Source organism: Alternaria arbusti (genome assembly GCF_024043155.1).
Source record: "Alternaria arbusti strain BMP 1465 chromosome Unknown scaffold_4, whole genome shotgun sequence".
Taxonomy (NCBI): domain Eukaryota; kingdom Fungi; phylum Ascomycota; class Dothideomycetes; order Pleosporales; family Pleosporaceae; genus Alternaria; species Alternaria arbusti.
This window is the reverse complement of record NW_026249944.1, coordinates 2,237,172-2,258,425: the sequence shown is the minus strand read 5'-3', so window position 1 is coordinate 2,258,425 and position 21,254 is coordinate 2,237,172. Positions and strand designations below refer to the sequence as shown.

Genomic DNA, 21,254 nt, shown 5'->3' with positions numbered 1-21,254 from the left:
GTAGTCCCTGGCACAAGGCTATTGTTGTAGATTCATGGTGATGATGTGGACGGACTCTGGGGAGTGGCGTCTGGTGGTGAAGTTAGACAGTGGGACCCCTGTTCCGCAGCTGCCCAGGTGGAAGAGCGGGGCCATGGCGGGCTGACGATGCTTAGTGTCGAAAGCTTCCGCAAGCTACGCTCTTGGGTGGAAGTGCGATATCGGCGACGATGTATGTGTTATACGGGACGTGGGTGCTTCATCCCACAGATGATGGCGGTGGCCGAGAGGTTGGTGGGCATTGCGCCAGACGTCATTTCCGAGCGGCGCACGGTCCGCCGCCATCTATGGCCTTAATCTTGAAAGCCTCCCTCGCCAGGCAGGCAAGAGCCATCGAGAAACAACTTATCCATACACACTCTCAATTGCTAGACCCGCGATCGTATCTGATTGAAATTTACATCGTCGTGAGAGCTCGTAAAGGCTCATGAAGTCAATTTGCGTGGTGCCTGCTCGAGGTCACGAGCTCAAGCGCATGTCCGACTGACTTGTACTTAGGTATAGACCCTTCCTTGAAACATAGCATTCCCAGAATCGCACAGCGACCCCTTCGCATCCGCGGCTTTGGTGGCCAGTGCCTCTCCCTTGCTCCATCTTTAGCAAGGCATCGTCAGCGTTGCTATGCGTAAAGATAGATAGATACGGAACGATCGACATCCGACAATCTATCAAGGCCAGAATACGACCATGAAGTATAGTTACGGATATAGATGTGTTGATAGTAACAACCATCACGAACGACAATTTAACGCAGGTCCGAAACATAGGCCGAGGTTTACTAACGTGGGGCCGTTGTGCGTAAGCAGAGCTTGTGTTTGAGACCTGCTTCGCTTTGGCCATCGACCTCGAGTGTAATTATATTGAAACGACGAAGCTTGAAATGCGTGCGTCGTGCTAAGGTCTTCTGTTTGGAAGCCTCATCAAACCATCCATAAATCTTCGTGGGCCGTAGTCGCTATCACGTATCAATCGACAGCACCCGTCCTACTAGGTGCACCGCCCCTACCAGGAGACGCTGGCTCTTCCACGGACCCCTATTTTCAGCATACGTACGCTCGCGTCATGGAATGTATTGGAAGCAAAGAGAATCGGGCGTATTTTGTGTTGCTGTCCGAAGAGATCCATCATGTGAAAACCAAAGTAAGTGGAGTCAGCCTTACTGTCTTGATGGCGAGTTGTTGTCGATCTTCCTGCACGAAAGCTGACTTATTCGTGTGTCAACAGCTGATGCAGCTCAACAATGCCATGAGTGATACCAATGTGAAGACTGAATTAGATGACGGCGTGGTCGGCGCCCAGAAAATCTTGAGGAGAATCAAGGCAGCAATAGCGACGATCCGCTATCTCAACTACGGGGGTGACCCGAATGTCAACTACCGCCTGACGCAAGTTGTCAACAACGCGGGCGCTCAATGGCGACACTCCCAGCAAATTCACAACGCAAACAATCCGAACGATCTGACAACGATTGGTGATTATTGGTCGGAGTGGATTATAGATTTCTTCGAGAAGCTCGTCAGCCATACCGAGAACTGGTGCATGGTTACTATCACCAAGTTGCGGAATCATTGGGGAGTCAGAACGGGTGCAGAGGCTCAGCAGATACTTGACGCTCTGAGCAGCTTGCAGGCAGCATTGCCGACTTTGAATATTGAGACTGGGCTGATGTTCTAGGCGGTCGCATGACTGCTGCGGGAATGTGAATATCGTCACGTTTGTCCTTCTCAACGTACCAAGTAGGAATGCCAACACCAAGACAGAATCTTGACATAGTCATTGTATTGCAGAATATAACATCGTGAAATACTAGCATACAGTCGATTTTGAACTGTTTCCGAACTGATTCCTCCCTATGAATGTGTAGCCCTGTATTCTTCCGCCTCATCACAGCGGGCAGTCCCATAATGCGCCCGGGCCACCGGCAGTGGACTCGACAATTTCTTGAAGAAATTTATGCTCTAGCGTGAACCATAGAGCCAGTACACACCGCACTGGCATCCTCATCCATCCAAAATAACGCTGCGGACCATATCTCGAGTTCACAGGTACACAAGCAGCGGCATCGTACTCTGCTGCCACGACCTTGATCAGAGCACTATCAAAATCGGAGCCCACTAGCGCCTCAGCGTCAGCCAAGAAGAAGACTCGAAACGGGTTGTCGTCTGCGTTCATCGGCCGGCCTCCAACTCCCTCCACGCACAGCTGTCGAACCTGCTCCAGCGTCAAGCCATCTAACACTGTAGAGTCTGATCGAGCGTCGAGTTTGAATAGAGACCAAGCTTTTGCAGTGCTAGTCGTGTCGTCTTCAGCCCCGTCTTGGCTCTCGAGGTCGAGCTTAGTCTCAGTAGTCATTCGCTGGAGCAATTCGCTCCACCGCTGATCCGATCCAGGGCCGTAGTATGTCCGGTAGATAGTGAAGCCCCAATAAACCATGTCATTCGGAACGTCGACGAAGGGCACGGTCACGGGATGTCGCTTAAGACTGTCTAGAAACTTCTGGACCGATGGTGGCATGGTGGCGGTGAAGGTCGTAGCGTCAGGTAATTTGCAAGTGCAAGCGCGAAAGACGGGTTGGCGATGTGAGACTGAAGCACGTACGATAGTGGGTATACGTGCGACCAGAAAGCTTGCGGGATTCCCGAGGTCTGACCAGGGTGATGTATACCTAGGTATAGCAAACGAGCGCTAGCCTCATCAGGCCGCCACTTGGCATCACAGAACCTGCATACAGACCTACTCCTTTGGCAATGCAGCCGGCGCGGCATCCCAGGATACGTAGATTAACTTGGCAACGAAAACCTTCAACCGACCCACTCCGCCCTGCATGAGAATAAACCCGAGAGCAAGCATCGAGGAGCCGGGAGGGGAACCTCATACATCATGAGGAAGGAACTGTACATGCGAAGTGTTATAAATAAAGGTTGAAACCGTGGTAGGCATGCATATCTGCGTATCAGTGATCCGTGGAGAAAGAGACGCGGGAGGCATGAGCTAGTCCTTCTATGGCTTAGTGCGTTCGCCATATCTGCATCGCACTTGCCGCTTCATCGCGCACGTCATCCGGAATTCTCGATCTGAACCATTTTCGACAGTCGCATTGACTGCATCATTATCTATATCACCACACTCATTTTTGGATACCCTAGAGAAAGTTAGAAATATGGCGCAACGTGAAGACAGCGAACTGTACCCTGCGAAGTTTCTTGCGGAAAGCGCCCATCCGGAGAAGACACCAAATCCTCCCGATCTCCTCATTTTGAATCAACCAATAGCCCATTTCACTGCCTTTTCACGCCTTTGGAAGCACACTGGGTACCGCATATGTGCCGATGGCGGGGCGAATAGACTTTACGACATGCTGAAAGGTGACTTGATAGCGCAACGCGAACAATACGTGAGTAAGTATGTGATATATAGCGTCAACACAGGTCGCTGACAGGCATAGCTACCCGACATGATTCATGGAGACTTGGACTCGTTACGCGATGATGTGCGTGACTACTACGAAGCACGAGGTGTTCCTGTGCTACGCGATGGTGACCAATACAGCACAGACTTTGGGAAATGCATGAAGAAAATCTCGTCGCGTCTTACTTCCTCAATGGTTCGGGATGTGATAGTCCTTGGTACCCTCGGTGGGAGGGTTGATCAGGGCCTTGGGCTCCTGAACGAGATATACAGAGAAGAGAATCGACATGCCGACCTTCGCCTATGGCTGTTCTCCGAGTGCAGCCTGAGCTTCATACTTCGGAGTAGGGAGACTCTGCTGAGAGGGCTACAGGAAGATGGTGTCTTTACTGAGAATGTAGGGTTTCTTCCCATATACGGACCGGCGATCATCTCTACCGAAGGTCTGGAATGGGATGTCAAGGAGTGGCCTACGCAGATGAACGGCGGTCAGCTCAGTACGAGCAACCACGTCAAAGCCAACGATGTGAGGGTTGGAACGGACGTGCCGATATTGTTCACGATAGAAAGAGCGCCTTTGTGAGAGGTTAGGGAAGTGTCGTGCTAGATATGGACTTGACATACTCGCGACTCATGGGAATTGACACGTAACGGTATCCTCGTGCTACATGTTCCAGCACGCTGTTGTTGTGTAACATTCATTGGCCTCGCCGATGCTGTCTGCATGGGAGACAGTGGATCAGGGCCATCATGAGGTAAGCGCGTGCGTCGTTGAGCCCATGGTGCTTTCCACGGTTCGAGCAATCGGAAGAAGGTGCGGCCTGCGAGGCGACGACCTCACATACATCATGAAGATGGGAGACGACTCTGGCCACAGTGGTGAGGGTACCTGTCGAGTCGTGTTGTGCCAGTAACCGTTCGGCTGTGGTGAAAGCATGAGGAGAGTCCGAAGCGCGACGCAGCACAGGCGCAGGTGCAGGCAACCGCTCCTGCCCGTCTTCGGAACCGCTCCTGTTGTTTGGTGAACCCTAATGGGAAGCTGTGATTGGCCGAGTCGTGGGCAACTCGCCTTCACCATCAATGCTACTATCAGACCAGTTCTCCCGCTCAAACAATCACCGCGCTTGCCAGGCCAACATCGCTACTCACTGTCGCTACTACGCGCCTTTTGGAAGTTTATTCACTCGCATACGCAGCTCTTGTCTTCTGCGAGCCTCCCCGCTTTCTGTGTTGCTCACATACAGGTGCCATATCCACCCCGACCCTCCCACGTCCCACCGCGTCAAAGCTCTCCGACCAGCACCTTGCCTCGCGACGTCAGGCACAACACGTTCGCAGACCCTCGTCTCCCGCTACTCCCCACTGTCTCTTTTCAAACTCAAAATATATCTGAGCATTCTGTCGACAAAGCTACTACACGCAGCATCACAATTGGCGTGAGCTGCACGACATAGCGCGCGCTGTGGGGCAAAACGCCGGCGCGAACGCCAATCGGTCGCTAATCGCCATGGCGTCCATACGAAGAGTCGCCTCGTCCACGTCGTCCGAGTACTCGGAATCACCTCAAAAGCGAGATGAGCAGCTCAGGCGATCGTCGTCGTCGAGCTCAACTGTCGAGAGGGAAGCTGCGTCTCCCCGCGACACCAGCACAGAAGGAGCATCCGAGCCAGCAGGGGCAGCCGAAGAGCCGCTGATTGGCCAGCCGAGCGGCAGTCAGAGCCCAGCTTCTGACCATGGCTTCGACTTCGGCATCCCGCCAACGGCAGAGCGCGAATCCTCGCCGTTGCCCTTTGCGCCCATCGTCCCTTCGCCGCTCGCAAACTCCAGATCAGCGAGCGATGGAAGCTCAGACGGGCACGAGCCGCAGTCGAGCGATGATACCCAGTCGACCAAGCATCGGCCGCGCACCACGACAGGCCGTCTTCACTTGCGCATTCCGCCCCGGCCTCACTTGAGGACACCAAAAGCGAGGAGTACAACAGACTTGACAGGTCATGGAGCCCGCTCTCCGGGCACCCCTCTCACATTACAAGACTTGGGAACCGACTATACTCGCTACTTCAACCCTTTCTCAGATTCCGCCAGTAGCCATAGCCGCAGTCGGAGGACCTCCTTGTCAGAACGGCAGTCCTATGCCAGACTGGCCGCCCGCTCGCGCACAACCACTCCGCCGCCTGGCATTCCACCAATCAACCCGTTCCTTACCCCCAATGCGTCTGTAACGGGTCTCAACGATAGCGTGATTGAGCTGTACGATGACAAGAAGAATGTGTCTTTCATCGACGACAGATTAACGGCGCCTTACGAGGAGAAAGGGATACTGTCCTGGCCACTGGTTTGCGACTTAGAGGAAGCGGACGATGAAATGCACATGCCTCGCGACGACGATGACATCAAGTTCAAACCGAGGATACGCGATCACTTTACAAGAGACAGCATCGTTTCCACTATTGGCCTAGCCTTCATGATATCAGGACTCTTATTCATTTTCATCGGCCTTCCAGTACTCTCTGCGGTAGGCGTCATCGACTATAACTCAGCCTACGGTATGCCACTGAGCATGTTTCCCAATCCCTGGAGGCCTCAAATCTGGGCTATAGTCAACAACAAAAGGTATCCACTCCTGGAGAACATACGGACAGGCTTGATCGACCCCGACACACCTGACTCTGTCAAGACAAGGGCCGGAGAGTTTGGCGATGAGTATGTGCTCGTCTTCAGCGATGAGTTTAATGACAATGGCCGCACGTTCTATGAAGGAGACGACCCTTACTTCTTTGCACCCAACGTCTGGTATGGCGCGACTCAGGACGTTGAATGGTATGATCCAGATGCTGTCACTACCAAAGATGGCACGCTTCAGCTGCGCCTGGAAGAATTCTTCAACCATGGTCTCAAGTTCCGATCCGGTATGCTGAACAGTTGGAACCAGCTGTGCTTCAAGGGCGGTATCTTCGAAGTTTCAGTGTCGCTACCAGGACCAGCCGGTGTACAGGGACTCTGGCCTGGCGCCTGGACAATGGGCAATCTCGGTCGCCCAGGCTATCTCAGTACAACCGACGGGCTGTGGCCCTACACCTACCAAGCTTGCGATGCTGGTATCACGCCTAATCAGTCTAGTCCTGACGGCTTATCTCACCTACCTGGACAACGACTCAACTCATGCACCTGCCCGGGTGAAGACCACCCATCGCCAGGTAAAGGAAGGGGAGCACCAGAAATTGACGTCATCGAGGTGGGTGCCACATCAGGATACCCAGGTCCAGCAGGTCTGCCAATAGCAACACAGAGCTTCCAGGTTGCCCCCTTCGACATCTGGTACCATCCGAATTACAACTTCACGGCGTTCCCAGACCTTCGTTACAGTGGGCTCAACACCTACGCCGGCGGTGCCTTCCAAGAGGCCATCTCTGCCAGCACAATACTAAACAGGGACTGGTTCGACAACAAGCAGTATCAGCGGTACTCTTTCGAATATGCTCCCGGAGAAGGCAAGGACGCATACATCTCCTGGAAGGTTGGTGACCAGACCATGTTCATCATGGACGGCCGTGCTGTAGGACCCAACGGCAACATTCAAGCTCGACAAATCGCAGAAGAACCCCTGTCACTCATTCTCAACCTTGGCATCAGTAACTCCTGGACCTGGATCGACTGGAAGAACCTAGTCTTTCCTGCCACCATGCGATTCGACTACGTGCGGTGGTATCAGAAGAAAGGCGAGGAGATGGTTACGTGCGATCCCCCGGGCTTCGAGACTACAGAATACATCAAGAAGCATCCGAAAGCTTACCAGAACCCTAACTATACAGTACATGCCCCTGCCTTGCTTATCATACAAGCACCCAACTAACGCAAAGCAGTTATGGGATCAAACCGGTTATGACTGGCCGAAGCACAAGCTCAACAGCGATTGTTGACCCGAGACGCCCTCTCACGACAGCGAGTACGATTACAATCACGTTTACGATTGACGAGTTACCACGAGCGCGAACGTTCCTAAAAGATCGCTTCGAGCCTCTTCCTCTACGTACATTGCAGCTATACGACCGACTACGATCGTTTACGGAACATGGCACTCGAGCTGTACATTACATTTCAGGAACAAACATGTCGCTATTGTACAGATACACACATGAGGGGAAGCGTTTCGGTGAAGGCAACACAAACACACATAGGAAGGAAAGCATTTCGGGCAAGGGCATGAGAGCGGAGGATGGGTCTTGGCCATGTTTGAGCTACATGTGTCGTCTCCTTGCATATGGGGAAGGTTATATCGATTTCGAGCGGCATCATGGCATTTTTGCATTTGTTGGTGTATATGTATAAGTAGCATAGCGTAGCCATAACTTTGGACGAGAACTTGCATGGTTTCAGTTCTGTGTGAATTTGTCATGTAGTGCGTCGGGTATGTGCCACTGACCAGCTAGAGGATGCATGAGATGATGCCTGCACACAAAAACTTGCTTAACCATCGATACATGCAAGAGTGTTCTGCGAGAGGCTTCAATCTTGGTGTTGGAGAGGTGGTGCGATCTGTTGTGTAATGCATTCGCTAAGTATATATACAACTACAAAACACTCCACCTCACCACTACCCTCCTACTCCTCTCGCTCCATACAGCTAGCATCCTGACAATCCTTTACATCACAAACCTTATGAAAGTCCTTATGCGCCTTCGCGCCCTTCCCAATAAGCTTCTTGAACGACTTAAACTCGCAGCTCGCACCCGGCCCATCCTGGCAATCCGGAATGGGTCTCGGCGCCGAATTCGCAATGAACCTAACATACGTGCCAGGCTCATCGCCATGCACACCACCCCTCTCACAAATCATCTTCTCCATACCAACATGACCCAGAAAAGGGATGAGATCGCTCATCTTCCACGCGCGCGTCCAGTTGATGTGGTCAGTAGGAAACTGTTCCGCGGCGTCGGAAGACGAGTTGAAAAGACCGAGCGCAGTAGCGATAAAAGGCGGGACTTCTCTATGCGTGAAACCGAGGAAGAAACGCTGTTTATCCGGCCAGCCGTCACCAGGCGTATCGTGCTTCTCGATATGCGCAAAGAGCTCAGACTGTGCTTGCAGCCACGGGAAACCGAGGTAAGGACTCAGCGGGTTCAGCGGACCGACCATGTACGCGTACTTCAGATCCCACGCGTACTCATACGCCATCCACTCCGAGTCTGTGAACAGCGCGCAGATGGGGCTGCGCTCGCCCTTGATGGCGGATTCGTAGCCGCACAGCATCTGGAAGCCAACAACATCACTAGGAGTCAGTTTGAAAGGTGTGTAGGGGGAGAGGCGGTGTGCGACGGAAGCGCCGTAGAGGTCGATGACTTTCTTTTGTTGCTTGGACCCGGGTTTCTTGGAGAAGTTCTTGCAGGATTTGTGGGGGATGAGGGATTCCATGCTGCCGTTTGTGTTTTCTGTTATCCGGACTATCTCGATGTCGGAGGCTTGGGGGAAGGCTTTGACGAAGTTGGCGGCCGTGTCGTAGGTTCTGCTCTTTTTGTCCGCGAGGATGCGGGTTGTGTTTGGGACGAGGTGGTGGTAGCGTTGTAGGAGGTGCTTGCCTACTGCTTGTGCATCGACGGCGCCGGAAGGTGTCAATTCCTCCAGTCTATCTTCCAAGATTGGGGACTGCCACTTTTCCATGAAGGATAGTGGGCCGGTCCATCCTTGACGGTGTGTCTCGAGCTTCCACAGGAAAGGCTTGATGTATTCCTCATATTCGTCGTCGTTGGAGTAGATGGCGCCGTGGCGGATGATGTACGATGCGGCCGTGACATTGCAGCCGACGGGAGGTTTGTGCTCGAGACCAAAGCCTGGATGGAGTTAGTATGGGCTATTCCCGTGACATGGGGAGGATGGTACGGACCGACTGCGTCAAAGTATGGCGAGATACCAGGGAGATGCAGCAGGGGATCAAATTGGTAGTTCTGCGAGTGGTCCAGAGGCTGGAGTGGTGATTGAGCTTGACCCTGGCTTTGGAGGAAGGTCGGCAAGGTCAGAGCCGAGGCTGAGCCTGCGAACGCGAGCGCGAGGGACAGCATATTAGACATTAGTCTTGCTATAAAAGCCGTTCTAAGGTATTGTCGCGTCGGGAATATGATTCAGGTCGAATGACCTGGGATGGGGATTTAATTGGGGCATGCGCGCGGTTTTGACTTTCTGTTTTCTCGTGACGTACATGTTTCTGCAAGGTACGCGCTTCACTAGCGCGAGCGCGCCGCCCTGGTAGCGCGTGCCTAGGCCTTGGACGTCGTCACTTTCTTCACTGTTATCTCGCTATCTGGCTGCATGCACGCGGCAATCCGGCACACTGCCCAGTCAATGCAGGCAAGCGGAGATGAATGTGCGGATGGAATGCCAGACCGCAAACCTCAATGGAGCAAGCACATATCGGAGGTAACGACAGTTTCAATTTTAGATACGAACGTTGATGTGGGAAGCAATACACTGCCAGTAATACGCTCACGTCTGCTACCCAGAGCCATCGCGTTCCTTCCCCTTCATATGGCGTCCGTAAGACGGCGCATGTCATTTAATAACGCGTTGGCAGACGCAAATCCGTCTTCGCTCATCCTCCGGCTCAAGCGTTGCTTGTCGCAAACGCCATGTCGCAATATCCATACGTCTGCGTAGCATACTCACCTGCCTCGGGGACGCTCTTGCGCAAGGTAGGATGTTTCTCACTGGCGAAAGCTTTCTCTTCGCTTGGAGCACGGAGTCTCGACACCGGAACGGTTGCTTATCCTTAGGTGATACATACCGCGTATGGCATGCTCTGCAGGAATGGCAATGGTAAGCATAGGAAGCTTTTGCGGCGTTCATAGTGGATGCTAGCTGCAGCATCGTAGACAGGAATCATGTCCTAAACAATCAGTCGCCCACACAGGGCCTCGCGGTTAGCCTCGTGATGGTGAAAAGCGCTTCGAAAGTAACGCCAAAGATCAATGTCGACTGCAAGTATTTGAACGCTTGCGAGAAGCCTGGGCTCGCGCTTCGTCTCAACGCTTTGATCCGACCACCGAAAGCGGTTTAGGCATTGAAGCAGACGTTGCACCAGTCCCAGGGCGACTCTGCCGAAGAGAGGATTGGGAGTCATACCAATTGACATCTGACAGCTGTAGCTTCCTTGCACGCTGATTGCTACGGTTTGCACCAGCTTTGTCGAGGCGCGGCTGCGCATACGGATTCGGAGTCTTATCCAGACCTTGAGGGGAGTCAATACGTATTCTGTTGGTATTAGGTTGAAGGGTGTAATGAAAAGGCGCATCACCAGTCGTGTCGTCAGCATCGTCGCGAGCTTCGTTGTAGTTCAGGACGAGGCTCTTGATTCGCTGTCGTTCTTCTGTGTCTGCTTGCTGTTTGTTACGCATGGCGACAGCAAAGGTCGAATCTGAAGGGAGGTCAATAGATCGGGTCTGCGTTCTGTTGCCACGCTTGCTGAGCAGGGAGAATTTCATCGTCTGCGAAGGAACTGGAGCCTCCGGAATGGGCACTTCGTTTCCGACGTCTTCAGCATTGACCGGAGCCTCTCGAGCACGGCGCATGGGTAGCGGCACGTCGAACACAGGCTTTCGGTCATGCTTACGCGATTCTGCACTCTCTGACATGAGCTTAGCAAGCTCGCGATCGAACTCAGCATCGGCTTCTGGATCGCGTTCGTCTTCTTGCCGTGTTACCACAATCTGTTCTTCCTCTTCGTCTGAAGATGTCTGCTTCACAGGCTCCTCATCGTCAGATTCATCGTCTTCTTCACCAGATGACTTGTCTCCTTCTCCATCGGGTAGGACGACGTCCTCGTCTTCGGGGCCATCCATCTCGTCGTCTGATGCAGAGAGGTCGTCTTCGTCGGGCTCAACAGGCTTGTCGGCTGAAGATGTTTGGTAGTTCTGTTTGACGGCTTCGGCAAAGGCACGTGAAGCTTCCTCTGGGTTGGTGATGATTTTCCACTGCGGTCTGACGAGATTGAATGCGTCTTGCACGATAAACTCCACGTCCATCGGCAATGCCTCCTTGATGCAGACATAGTACTGCAGATACGTGAGGAAGAAGTCAAGCTTCTTCTTCGCTGCACCTTTGTCGTAGTACATGCCGCAGGTTTCGAGAAGGTTGCAGACGAGACGAATGCGGAAGTAGTCGTCCGGTTGATCCAGCGGATTGTATCCCCCAGGTCGTGCATAGCCACCCTCCCACCCGTAGTTCAGGAGCTTGTATAGAGTGTCGAAAACAAGAGGCGAGTCAACCAATCGGTAGATGTAAAGTTCACCGAGATACTTGACTTCAGAGATCCGGCGTTGGTTGAACTTGAAGTCGTTCAACTCTAGCCCGAATGTGATGGACTCGAGAAGGTCGTCAATGACGGAGATGGCGAAGTCTTGGTGAAATCGGTGGATTGTTCCGAGCATGACGGCTAGCAAGTGGATGTTGCTGTACTTGATCTTCCCCGGTTTTGCAAAGACCTTGTGGAGAAGATTTACTACTTCCTCTTCCTCCCAGTGCATCTTGCGTACCTGCTTGATGGTTTTGTCCAGCGTGCGACGAGTCAGGTCCTGGTACATGATCTTGCGTAGGAAGAGCTCGATAGGCGTCCGCTCTTTCTGTTCGATTGCAGCGCGTTCTGGTGGGTTCACATAGTAGACAGCGTTCTCGATCAACATGCGCTCTTGTTGGCCAATCACCTGAGCGCCCTTCTTTCGCTGAAGAGTTTCGAGGAAGGAATGCATACGAGGAGACGTTTCGGGATTGCGAAGCAGATAGCGTCCGCAGTTTTCCAAGAGGTTGCAGATGATCTCAATGTTCATCCGTGAGAAGTCGTCTAGGCTGACTTTGAGACAGTGGAAGATGACGTGCTCAGGGACGACACCGAACTTGGTCAACTCTGCAAGGTAGCGTACATTCTGCGTTCGCACCTGTCCGAGAAAGTCTTTGGACTTTCGACGCTGCAAGCTTCTGAACTCCTCGTCCAGGTAGGATACCAGTCCCTGGGCCACATCTGGCATGTACTTGCCGAGGGTTGCGATGAGTCTAGAGTACAGGGGGAGTAGATCGGATCGGCCCTTGGGAATCTCCTGCACAGCTTTAATCAGACGGTTGCGCGAGGCCTTGGAGTTCAGGAAGCAGAAATCCATGGCAGTCTGATCGACGGCGTCCTTGGTTGCGAGTTCCGGCAGACGCGCCAATAGGGCATCGACCTGTGCTCCGACGGACTTGTTCGCGATAGCAGTCGATTGGTCTTCTCCATCGGTCGGTTTTGCGTCATTGGCAGTGTCCGGTGTCTCCTTCTCGATGGTCTCGGTCTTTGCCTCGATTTTCTTCCCCACCTGGTCATCACCATCTGCCTTCTTCTTCTTGACTTCCTCTAGCAGAATACCCGGGACGCGGTCCTTCAGGTCGATCAGGTTCTCGTAGAAACGGCGCTCATCCTCGTCTTCCCAGATGCCAGCGCCGTCGCTTTGGCCACGCAGATATTCGCCCGCCTTGATGAGGCCAATAGCACCATCACCCGTGTTTGCGGAGTTGTCCTTCTCTTTCAAGTCTGGCATTTCCACACCCAATGCGTCGGCCAGCACCTGTGCATTTGTCACCAAGCGCTCTTGGGACTTCATCTGCTTCTCGTAGTTGTTCTGACGGTCCTCGAAGACCTCGCCCGACTTGACGTATGCTTCGGCGTTCTTCCGACCCTGACTGAGGATGTGTTTCTGGTCGCGGAGGAGGTGCGTCTTGACGTCTTCAAAGTAGCGGGTGAGAATGTTCCTGAACCGCTGTTGCAAGTCGGGGGAGATGATGGGTGGGTCGTGGTCCTCGTCTTCAGCGCCGGAAGTGTCTCCATTCTTCTCTGCTGTTGTAGTGCCGTCCTCATTGACTGTTTTACGGCCCTCTGCCGAAGGAGGCTTGGACCCCAGAATATCCCAGGCGAAGGCTTTGACGAAGATGACGACGAGGGGCAAGTTGACATGTTCGCGGTCGTGTCCCAGCATGTCCTTCAGCACCTCGAGAGGAAAGGGCTCGGCGTCGGCGCTCTCCGCGCGGGACTTTGCCTTTGCGGCGCCCTCGACGAGCTTGCCATTGTCCTTGGTCTTGCTCGCCTCTTCAGGTCGAGCTACGTCATCCAGGCTGCGCAGAACACCCACAAGCCAGAGTTCGGTAGCGACTCGCAGCAGTACGCGCTGACGTGCCAGGCGCTCCTTCTCCTCGCGCTCGCGCACTTCGGGGGCCAGTGTCTTGAGGTGTGACTTGTCCGGCGTTGCTAAGCCCCTCCCAATATACCAGGCAATGTATCCCGTGAACTCGGTCGGGCCGAAGCGTTGATGGAGAGCGCTGACAATTTCCACACCGGCAGCAATCTCGCCGGGCGTCTTGAGCCTGCACAGGCCCTCGTAGCAGGCTGAGATAATCTCGGAAAGGTATTTGTGGAGAGATAGGGCGCGGATTTCCTGGAGGAACTGCGCTTGGGCGGCGGCGTTTACGGCGGTTCGCAGGCGCTTGATAAAGGCCGTGTTCTTTTTCATAGACGAGTCGAGGGAGCCTTGCACGGCGAAGACGTCTGGACATGTCGTCAGCACGCGGGCTGCAGGTGCAACTATTCTAAGACCAAGTACCTTGTTCGCCATCCCAGGCGCGGATGTTCAGTTCGCGCAATTCGCCTGTACACAATTAGTATAACTCTGTCAACTACATGGCGAGCACGTACGCTTCCGAGGCCGGTCCATGGTGGAGGAGGCGATTGCCGCAGTGGTGGAGGGGCGGCGGTAGATAGCACGGATCGGTTATACGCGCACATGGAAGGTGGGAAATATATCAGGCGCAGGCGCGGCTTGCATTGGTTCGGGCTCGGAGACAAGCTCGGGTGAGAGCGAGGCTGTTTGCGACTGTAGCAATGTCGCGATCGCGGGGCCTTGGGTCGACGTTGCGGGTGAATTTGTGAGCGGTACCTGCAGCGAGTTCGCTCACGTATCCAGGTATCCGTGCGTCACCAAATGTCCCGCGGTTCACATGAGAGAGCCATGACTAAGCAGTCCTGGGTACTCAAACCAGGGTGCTGAGAATGAACACCACTACCTAATTCATACACGAGAATAAACTCGAGTACATATCGTGTATCACATCGAACGGGAACAGTGACAATACATTTCCCAAAAGGCGCTTGAAACAGCTCGACGATGGGGATCAGTCATCACTCAGCGTTCAAGCGAGCAGACTTCCTAATGTAGTCAGGTCCAACACTAAGTACGGCAGGAATAACTCTCATGCACATTATCGAATCCCATATCACATTCAATGTCACACACACTTAGGCCTTAGGCGAAGACGTCTCATTCTGAGCTTTACCCGACGTTCAGCCCTGTGGCGCATTTGCAGTGCGGGACTGGAAGCTGGGAGCGAAAACGGTTACCTAGCCTCAAACTCTAACAATTCACCCCTGAGGGCCGCCACATGGCGCATTCTTCCACCCTTGACTGGCTGTGATATAGACTAGAGAGTCGAATATTGTAGAGTTCAATTGTAGCTCAGGGGTCCATGACCAAATTCATAGAGACTATGTGCCGCGGCGCTATTGCGGTTGACGGCAAGCGCACTCATCTCAACAGCAGCGATTCATGAGTGACACGGACGTGTAAGATGTATACTATACGAGGGCGAGATCCTGGCCATTCCAGAAGGAAGGCCGAACACGTTGCACGCTGGAGTCGGTGTAAACAGTCAGCAATGCTGTGTGTGCAGGCTGAGCGCACTGGCGATCCGTCACCGTTGGGCCGGCAGCAAACAAGATTGATGAGCATCGTAGCGAGTGCGATCAGCGCCTTGTCATCGCTCGGGGCAGGAAAAGCAGGATCCGAAACTACGGGTCGCCGGTGCGCGCGACTTTATCGATTGCGAGCCGCCCTCAGCCTCTGCCAATGTGGGTAGGCGAGATCTATTCGGGAATCAGGGCAAAGACAGGTCCCCGTGCTGCAACGTCGATGTTGCTATATGCGTTATGACGAGCGGGCGGTCCACCACGCTGTGGAACATGGAAAAAATCATCATTACCGGTACGAGCGGAAGCGGCACAGGTTTCCTCCTGTCAGTCTCCATGCATGTTGGGGCCGCCGTCGCCGTTTCGTGCTTTTTGCAGCGGGTCGGCCTGGCATATCCACAGCCCTCGTATTTTTCATCAGGTATTTCCCTAGCGCTCGCGACTCAACGAAATGCGGGAGGAGAGGGTGCAGCGACTCGGCGTAGCGTCGGATAGGGCATGGGAATAGGGATACGGCGACATGGCTTTCTTTTACGACAGCTACCAGCCATAGCACAGTGTGACAGACAGCCTCTACCGCGAGGCTCTGGGGCCGACGCTGGGGATTACGAGACGGCATGAGGCGCGTGGTGCCATAATTGGTCGGAGATGGCTTTAGAACAGCGAGCGATGCCGACCCCTGAACGCCCGGAATCCACGCGAAGCTGGAGGATCTCTTGGCAATAGAAGGCGACCAGCAGCGGTGCATTACAGGCGAATTTCCAAGAGCGACGATGCCACCTCATGCGACGATGGACACGACCGGCGGAATGAGGTACAAGCTACCATGACTACAAAATTACTACACCACTGCATGCCCAGCGTGCAGACCACGGCTCTCGAGGGCCCCAAACACACGGCCCCAAACAGGTAGGATGTGCCTCTGTGTGTGATGAGGATGCGAAACAGAGAGGAACACTTTGCCTGCAAGCTTCAGACAGCTAACGGTAGACGGCGCATGGAGGCGCCCAAAATAACTGCGAGGCTGCAGGCATAGGGCCGCCGGCGCGTGGTTTGGCACGGGTCGGGGCCACTGAGACCAGGCGTAGGCCTGCACGCAACTCGTTTTCGAGCTCCAAGCGCGGGCAGCTTGCCAAATCTAGTTGGAGTGCCCCTGTGACGATCGTGCATCTCGACTGCTGCCCAGAGGATCCAGCACTCTTCGGGTGAAGGCCATGTGGACCGAGCGCGCCCGCTTTTCGTGCTTGTAAACCAGCTCGATCCCCTCGTAGAGACTTCCTTCCTCCTCAAGGCGCTCCTCCCATACCACTCCGGACTGCCCTTGCGAGCGGTATCTTGTTAATGACCTTGGTCTAAGCCCTTCTTGTCCTTCCCACCCTTACACTCGTTTATTGGGCCGCGAAGACTTACCATCCGCTTACACCACTACAACTACTACCGCCAAACACCAATACCTGTATCCTAGTAGTTTTCTCAGCTCTGCGACAGTCCTGGATCAGCAATTCGCCTCTACGTCAATTGTCTAGCCCCGTGCCACTGTTGGGTTACGAGCCTTTGTTACTCAGGGCCCCTCCCATACCTCAGCGACGGGCCGTGCTTCTCCAACTCACCGCGTCTGCGTCACCAATTTGGTCGCCTTACATATAGGGTCGACGGCTGTCCGAAACCCAGACAGCATCGCTCGCTATCCGCTTAACGACAACAACGAATATACATACTTAATACTCCGCCATGGTTTGGCAAGACATGATGGGCCTCGCCGCCCGCGCGGTCTTTGCCCGCGAAATCGACCACTCTACCCCAGACATTGACGACCCTTGGCCAGCTAAGGATGTAAGTACAGCGATTGCCGACTTTGGCTACAGAAACTGACTGCAGTAGATTGCCTACGTTGCCATCATCGGTGGTCTCATGTTGGCTGCCCTGCTTGAGTGGTTCCTCTGGGTCGCTGCTTTCCTGTACTGCATTGTCAAGGTCTTCCAGAAGGCCGAGACGATCAGTGTCCGCATTCTGTCCATCTTCTTCGGTATCCTCTTCTTCGCTCTCCGGTAAGCATTTGAACTCCGCTCCAACATGCGACCCAACTCTAACAGAAACAGTGCCATCTTCTTGCCTATCATGGTCGTAACCCTCCCCCTCCCGTCGCAAGTTACCAAGTACTTCCCCCAGGAGATGGTTGGCTTCCTCCAGTGGTTCGCCTTCTGGTCGTTTGCCGGTCTCTTGACCGTCCCGTGGTTGTTCTGTGTCTACCAGCTCGTCACCCACTCCGTTGGCCGCAGCCGCAGGATTAAATCCGTCCTCGACGAGGCATCCGCCCCCAAGGTCGTCATCATCATGCCCTGCTACAAGGAGATTCCCGAGATTCTTCTCCGAACTTGCGACTCCCTGGTCGACTGCGAATACCCGCCCTCCTGCCTGCACATCTTCCTCTCCTTTGACGGAGACCAGGAGGACGAGCTCTACCTCAACACCATTGAGAAACTCGGTGTCCCGCTCACGCTCGACACCTACCCCAAGTCCATCGATGTCATCTACCGTAGCTGCCGCATTACCATCTCCCGCTTCCCCCACGGTGGTAAGCGTCACTGCCAGAAGAGGACCTTCAAGCTCATCGACAAGATCTACTCCGAGTACCTCAAGCGCAACGATAACCTCTTCGTCCTCTTCATCGACTCCGACTGCATTCTCGACAAGACCTGCATTCAGAACTTCATGTACGAGATGGAACTCAAGCCCGGCAGCAAGAAGAACATGTTGGCTCAGACTGGTGTCATTACCTCCACAACCGAGAAGAACTCGCTCATCACCCTTCTTCAGGACATGGAATACGTTCACGGTCAACTCTTCGAGCGTTCAGTCGAATCCGGCTGCGGTGCCGTCACTTGCTTGCCCGGTGCCCTTACTATGCTTCGATTCTCCGCTTTCCGCAGGATGGCCAAGTACTACTTCGCTGACAAGGCCGAGCAATGCGACGACCTCTTCGACTACGGCAAGTGCCATCTTGGTGAGGACCGTTGGCTCACTCACTTGTTCATGATTGGCGCCAAGGAACGTTACCAGATCCAGATGAACACCGGAGCATTCTGCAAGACCGAAGCTGTGCAAACCTACCAATCTCTGCTCAAGCAACGTCGCCGCTGGTTCTTGGGTTTTATCACCAACGAAGTTTGCATGTTGACTGATATCCGTCTCTGGAAGCGCTACCCGATCCTCCTCATCGTCCGCTTCATGCAGAACACCATCCGAACCACCGCCCTCCTTTTCTTCATCCTGTGTATCTCTTTGATCACTACCTCGCAAAAGGTTGCCAACCTTCCCGTTGGTTTCATCGCCATCTCTCTGGGGCTTAACTGGCTTCTCATGTTGTACTTTGGCGCCAAGCTCGGTCGCTACAAGATCATGCTGTACCCCCTCATGTTCATCGTCAACCCCTTCTTCAACTGGGTCTACATGGTTTACGGTATCTTCACTGCCGGTCAGCGTACATGGGGTGGACCTCGTGCCGATGCTGGTAGCGCCGACACCAAGACCACTCCCCAGGAGGCTATCGAGGCCGCCGAGGCTACTGGTGACGATCTGAACGTTGTTCCCGAGACTTTTAAGGCTGCTGCCGAGGCGCAGAAGCACCGCCCAGCCGCTATTCCCCTCCAGCCCGGCGACAACATCGACGGACGCTTCGCCGCCGCAGAACGCCTGCCCAACGGATGGTACCAGCAAGGCAACGACTCTGGTCTTACGCTTCCCAACACAATGCCCCGCAACCCCAACGTCCCTCACGTACCTCTCCACCCCCGTTCTTCCATGGACTCCTTCGCTTCGCAAGAGACCTCCGCCGCCAACTCCATCTACATGCCCCGTCGTGTCGAGAGTTTCATGGATCCCGAGGATGCGCGTATCTACCACAAGACCCAGCAAACACAAAAGCCTGCCGGAGGAGCCTTCTACGAAGAGCCACGAGGAGGACCCTACGAGGTCGGCCAGGGTGCTAGCAAGGGCATGTACAGCGAATCTGTTGACTCCATCGACGACGACTCGGTATACCAGTCCAAGGGTCCGCAACGACCTGCTCAGATGCGTACCAACAGCGACCTTGCCCACGCCCCAGCCCGCACATCGCCGCTGTCTAACGAGCAGAAGGGCCATGGTCTCGAGTCGCCTAAGCCTTCCTACAGCAGGACCAACAGCTCAGACCAGCGCCAGGGACGCAGCCCTCTTGCTCAGCAATACGTTCACACCGCACCTGGTGAGGATTATGAGCTACAGGCCCCACAGCAAAGCAGCCTGATGCGCGATGTATCACCTGCGCCGCTAGGTCAACCCACGATGCCCGCATCAAACCACGGACGCAGCGACTCAAGCGACTCCAAGAAGCGGAAGCGCCTCAGCAAGCAGCCCCGCAAGTAAACGCCTCTTTCCGCATGATCTAGCATCTTGATCTTTCTTCCATCTTCCGCCTAGAAGGCTGCATCGAACGACATACCAGCATTAACCTTTTCTTTTATCATCAAACTACTTGTGTGCGCATTGGATGTCCCCGGCGTTTTCAGCGAGCACCGCAACACAACGCGAGTGATTCCTTCTTCTCGCAAAAACTCATTTCCTTACTGTACATATATTACATCATTACATGACGGGCGGGGTGTGTGTGGCTTTTGGATAAAAAACTACGCGTTCATGACTCGGTTCGCTCCTTCGGATGGCCTTGGGGTATATATGTTGTAGGAGCTATGTGATGGATCATACAAACATCACCCTTTTTCTTGCTTAATGTCTAGAAGTAACGTCGCTGTCTGGGACGTTGAATGAAATGGTCTTTACTGCCACACTTGATCTTACTTGCGATGTGATGTTATTGTCAATTTGCAATAGAAGGTTTCGGCTTGATATTGGCTTACACATTTGACCGCCTGGTAAACCAAATATATTGCTAATATCGCATGCAAGGTCAGCATAACCCATGCGTTACTAGTTGAAAGCATACCAGTAATTGACCAATTTCGCTACTTCAGCCTCTATCTTAATGCTATCCGTTGTTCATGGCTTCTCATAACCAGCTTTCACATGCGATGATCCCCCATCCTGACATATCCCAACACACGCACGATATCACTCCTTCTTCGAGTGACTCTTCGCAAACAATTCCGGATGATCAATCGCATACTGCGCGCCCGCCGCCCAATGATACAGCTTCGCCGCAATAACATACCCCTCCCTGGCAAACTCCTCCAACCTATCATACAACTCACTAATCGGAATATTAACCCTCTGAATATCCTCCCCCTCATCAAGATGCTGTTCCGGCTCCGGATCCCCCTCATTAAGATGAATTTCCACCATGCACAAACACAGATTCGCACTCGTCATGCCCGGGTCCGCCGCTACAGCCGGCGACGTGCTGATGACTTTGCCTTTGTAGCCTGTTTCCTCGTAGAGTTCACGGACAGCGGCTTCCTCTGGGGTTTCAGACGCGTCGATGAGGCCGGCGGGCCATTCGACGGTGAAGCCGCTGACGGGCGGCCTGAATTGGATGACGACGATTGTGGAGGGGGGTTTGGAGGGGTGGTAGATGATGTTTCCCATTGCGACGGCGTCGACGCCGGCGGTGCCGGTTGTTTTCCTCGACGCGATTTCCCAGATGCGTTCTTTGCCTTTGGCGTCGATGTAGGTGGCTTTTTGTAACTTGACCCATTTGGCGTCTGAGGAGGGGAGGTCGACTAGGGAGGTTACTTTGGGGGTGCCGGTTGAGGACGCCATTTTTGTGACGGCGTTTACGCGGTCGACGAGCGGTGAGGCAGAGATGGGGCTTGTGCTGTGGAACAGTTTTTTGGAGATGATGGTGGCTGGTTGACGTGATAATGCTCGTCTCGTGAGGGTTGTGAACATTGGCCTGGTTGCGATGTCGGGGGTTTGGAGGTTGGGGTGCCGATGACGTTATCTATGTGGAGGAAAGAGGTACCCCGAGATGCCCGATGCAGAGAGAAATCACAAACCCGATGATTATATATCTCTTGTACCTGGAGTAGTCAAACTCAGCGTCTGGAATAGCTGTATGCAATCG

The 21,254-nt window shown here is 53.8% G+C and overlaps 7 protein-coding genes across 7 annotated transcripts; 3 read left to right on the top strand and 4 right to left on the bottom strand.

The window, feature by feature from the left end:
• Window positions 1-2,039: 2,039 nt before the first annotated feature.
• Window positions 2,040-2,553, bottom strand: J4E86_004392 (uncharacterized protein; the record flags this gene model as incomplete). Its single annotated transcript, XM_051444934.1, has 2 exons — window positions 2,040-2,058; window positions 2,108-2,553. 2 exons carry the CDS (start codon window positions 2,551-2,553, stop codon window positions 2,040-2,042), a joined length of 465 nt encoding a protein of 154 aa, XP_051304559.1.
• Window positions 2,554-3,199: 646 nt separating this feature from the next.
• On the top strand, window positions 3,200-4,030 carry J4E86_004391 (uncharacterized protein; the record flags this gene model as incomplete). The annotated part of the gene is made up of 2 exons (XM_051444933.1): window positions 3,200-3,433; window positions 3,485-4,030. 2 exons carry the CDS (start codon window positions 3,200-3,202, stop codon window positions 4,028-4,030), a joined length of 780 nt encoding a protein of 259 aa, XP_051304558.1.
• A 924-nt stretch (window positions 4,031-4,954) lies between these two features.
• Window positions 4,955-7,300, top strand: J4E86_004390 (uncharacterized protein; the record flags this gene model as incomplete). The annotated part of the gene is made up of 1 exon (XM_051444932.1): window positions 4,955-7,300. The coding sequence occupies one exon, from the start codon at window positions 4,955-4,957 to the stop codon at window positions 7,298-7,300; it is 2,346 nt and encodes a 781-aa protein (XP_051304557.1).
• Window positions 7,301-8,049: 749 nt separating this feature from the next.
• Window positions 8,050-9,503, bottom strand: J4E86_004389 (uncharacterized protein; the record flags this gene model as incomplete). Its single annotated transcript, XM_051444931.1, has 2 exons — window positions 8,050-9,275; window positions 9,329-9,503. 2 exons carry the CDS (start codon window positions 9,501-9,503, stop codon window positions 8,050-8,052), a joined length of 1,401 nt encoding a protein of 466 aa, XP_051304556.1.
• A 957-nt stretch (window positions 9,504-10,460) lies between these two features.
• J4E86_004388 (uncharacterized protein) lies at window positions 10,461-14,168 on the bottom strand (the record flags this gene model as incomplete). Its single annotated transcript, XM_051444930.1, has 3 exons — window positions 10,461-14,002; window positions 14,058-14,102; window positions 14,150-14,168. The coding sequence occupies 3 exons, from the start codon at window positions 14,166-14,168 to the stop codon at window positions 10,461-10,463; spliced, it is 3,606 nt and encodes a 1,201-aa protein (XP_051304555.1).
• A 2,759-nt stretch (window positions 14,169-16,927) lies between these two features.
• J4E86_004387 (uncharacterized protein) lies at window positions 16,928-19,600 on the top strand (the record flags this gene model as incomplete). The annotated part of the gene is made up of 3 exons (XM_051444929.1): window positions 16,928-17,029; window positions 17,078-17,244; window positions 17,296-19,600. The coding sequence occupies 3 exons, from the start codon at window positions 16,928-16,930 to the stop codon at window positions 19,598-19,600; spliced, it is 2,574 nt and encodes an 857-aa protein (XP_051304554.1).
• Window positions 19,601-20,302: 702 nt separating this feature from the next.
• Window positions 20,303-21,079, bottom strand: J4E86_004386 (uncharacterized protein; the record flags this gene model as incomplete). Its single annotated transcript, XM_051444928.1, has 1 exon — window positions 20,303-21,079. One exon carries the CDS (start codon window positions 21,077-21,079, stop codon window positions 20,303-20,305), a length of 777 nt encoding a protein of 258 aa, XP_051304553.1.
• Window positions 21,080-21,254: the final 175 nt, after the last annotated feature.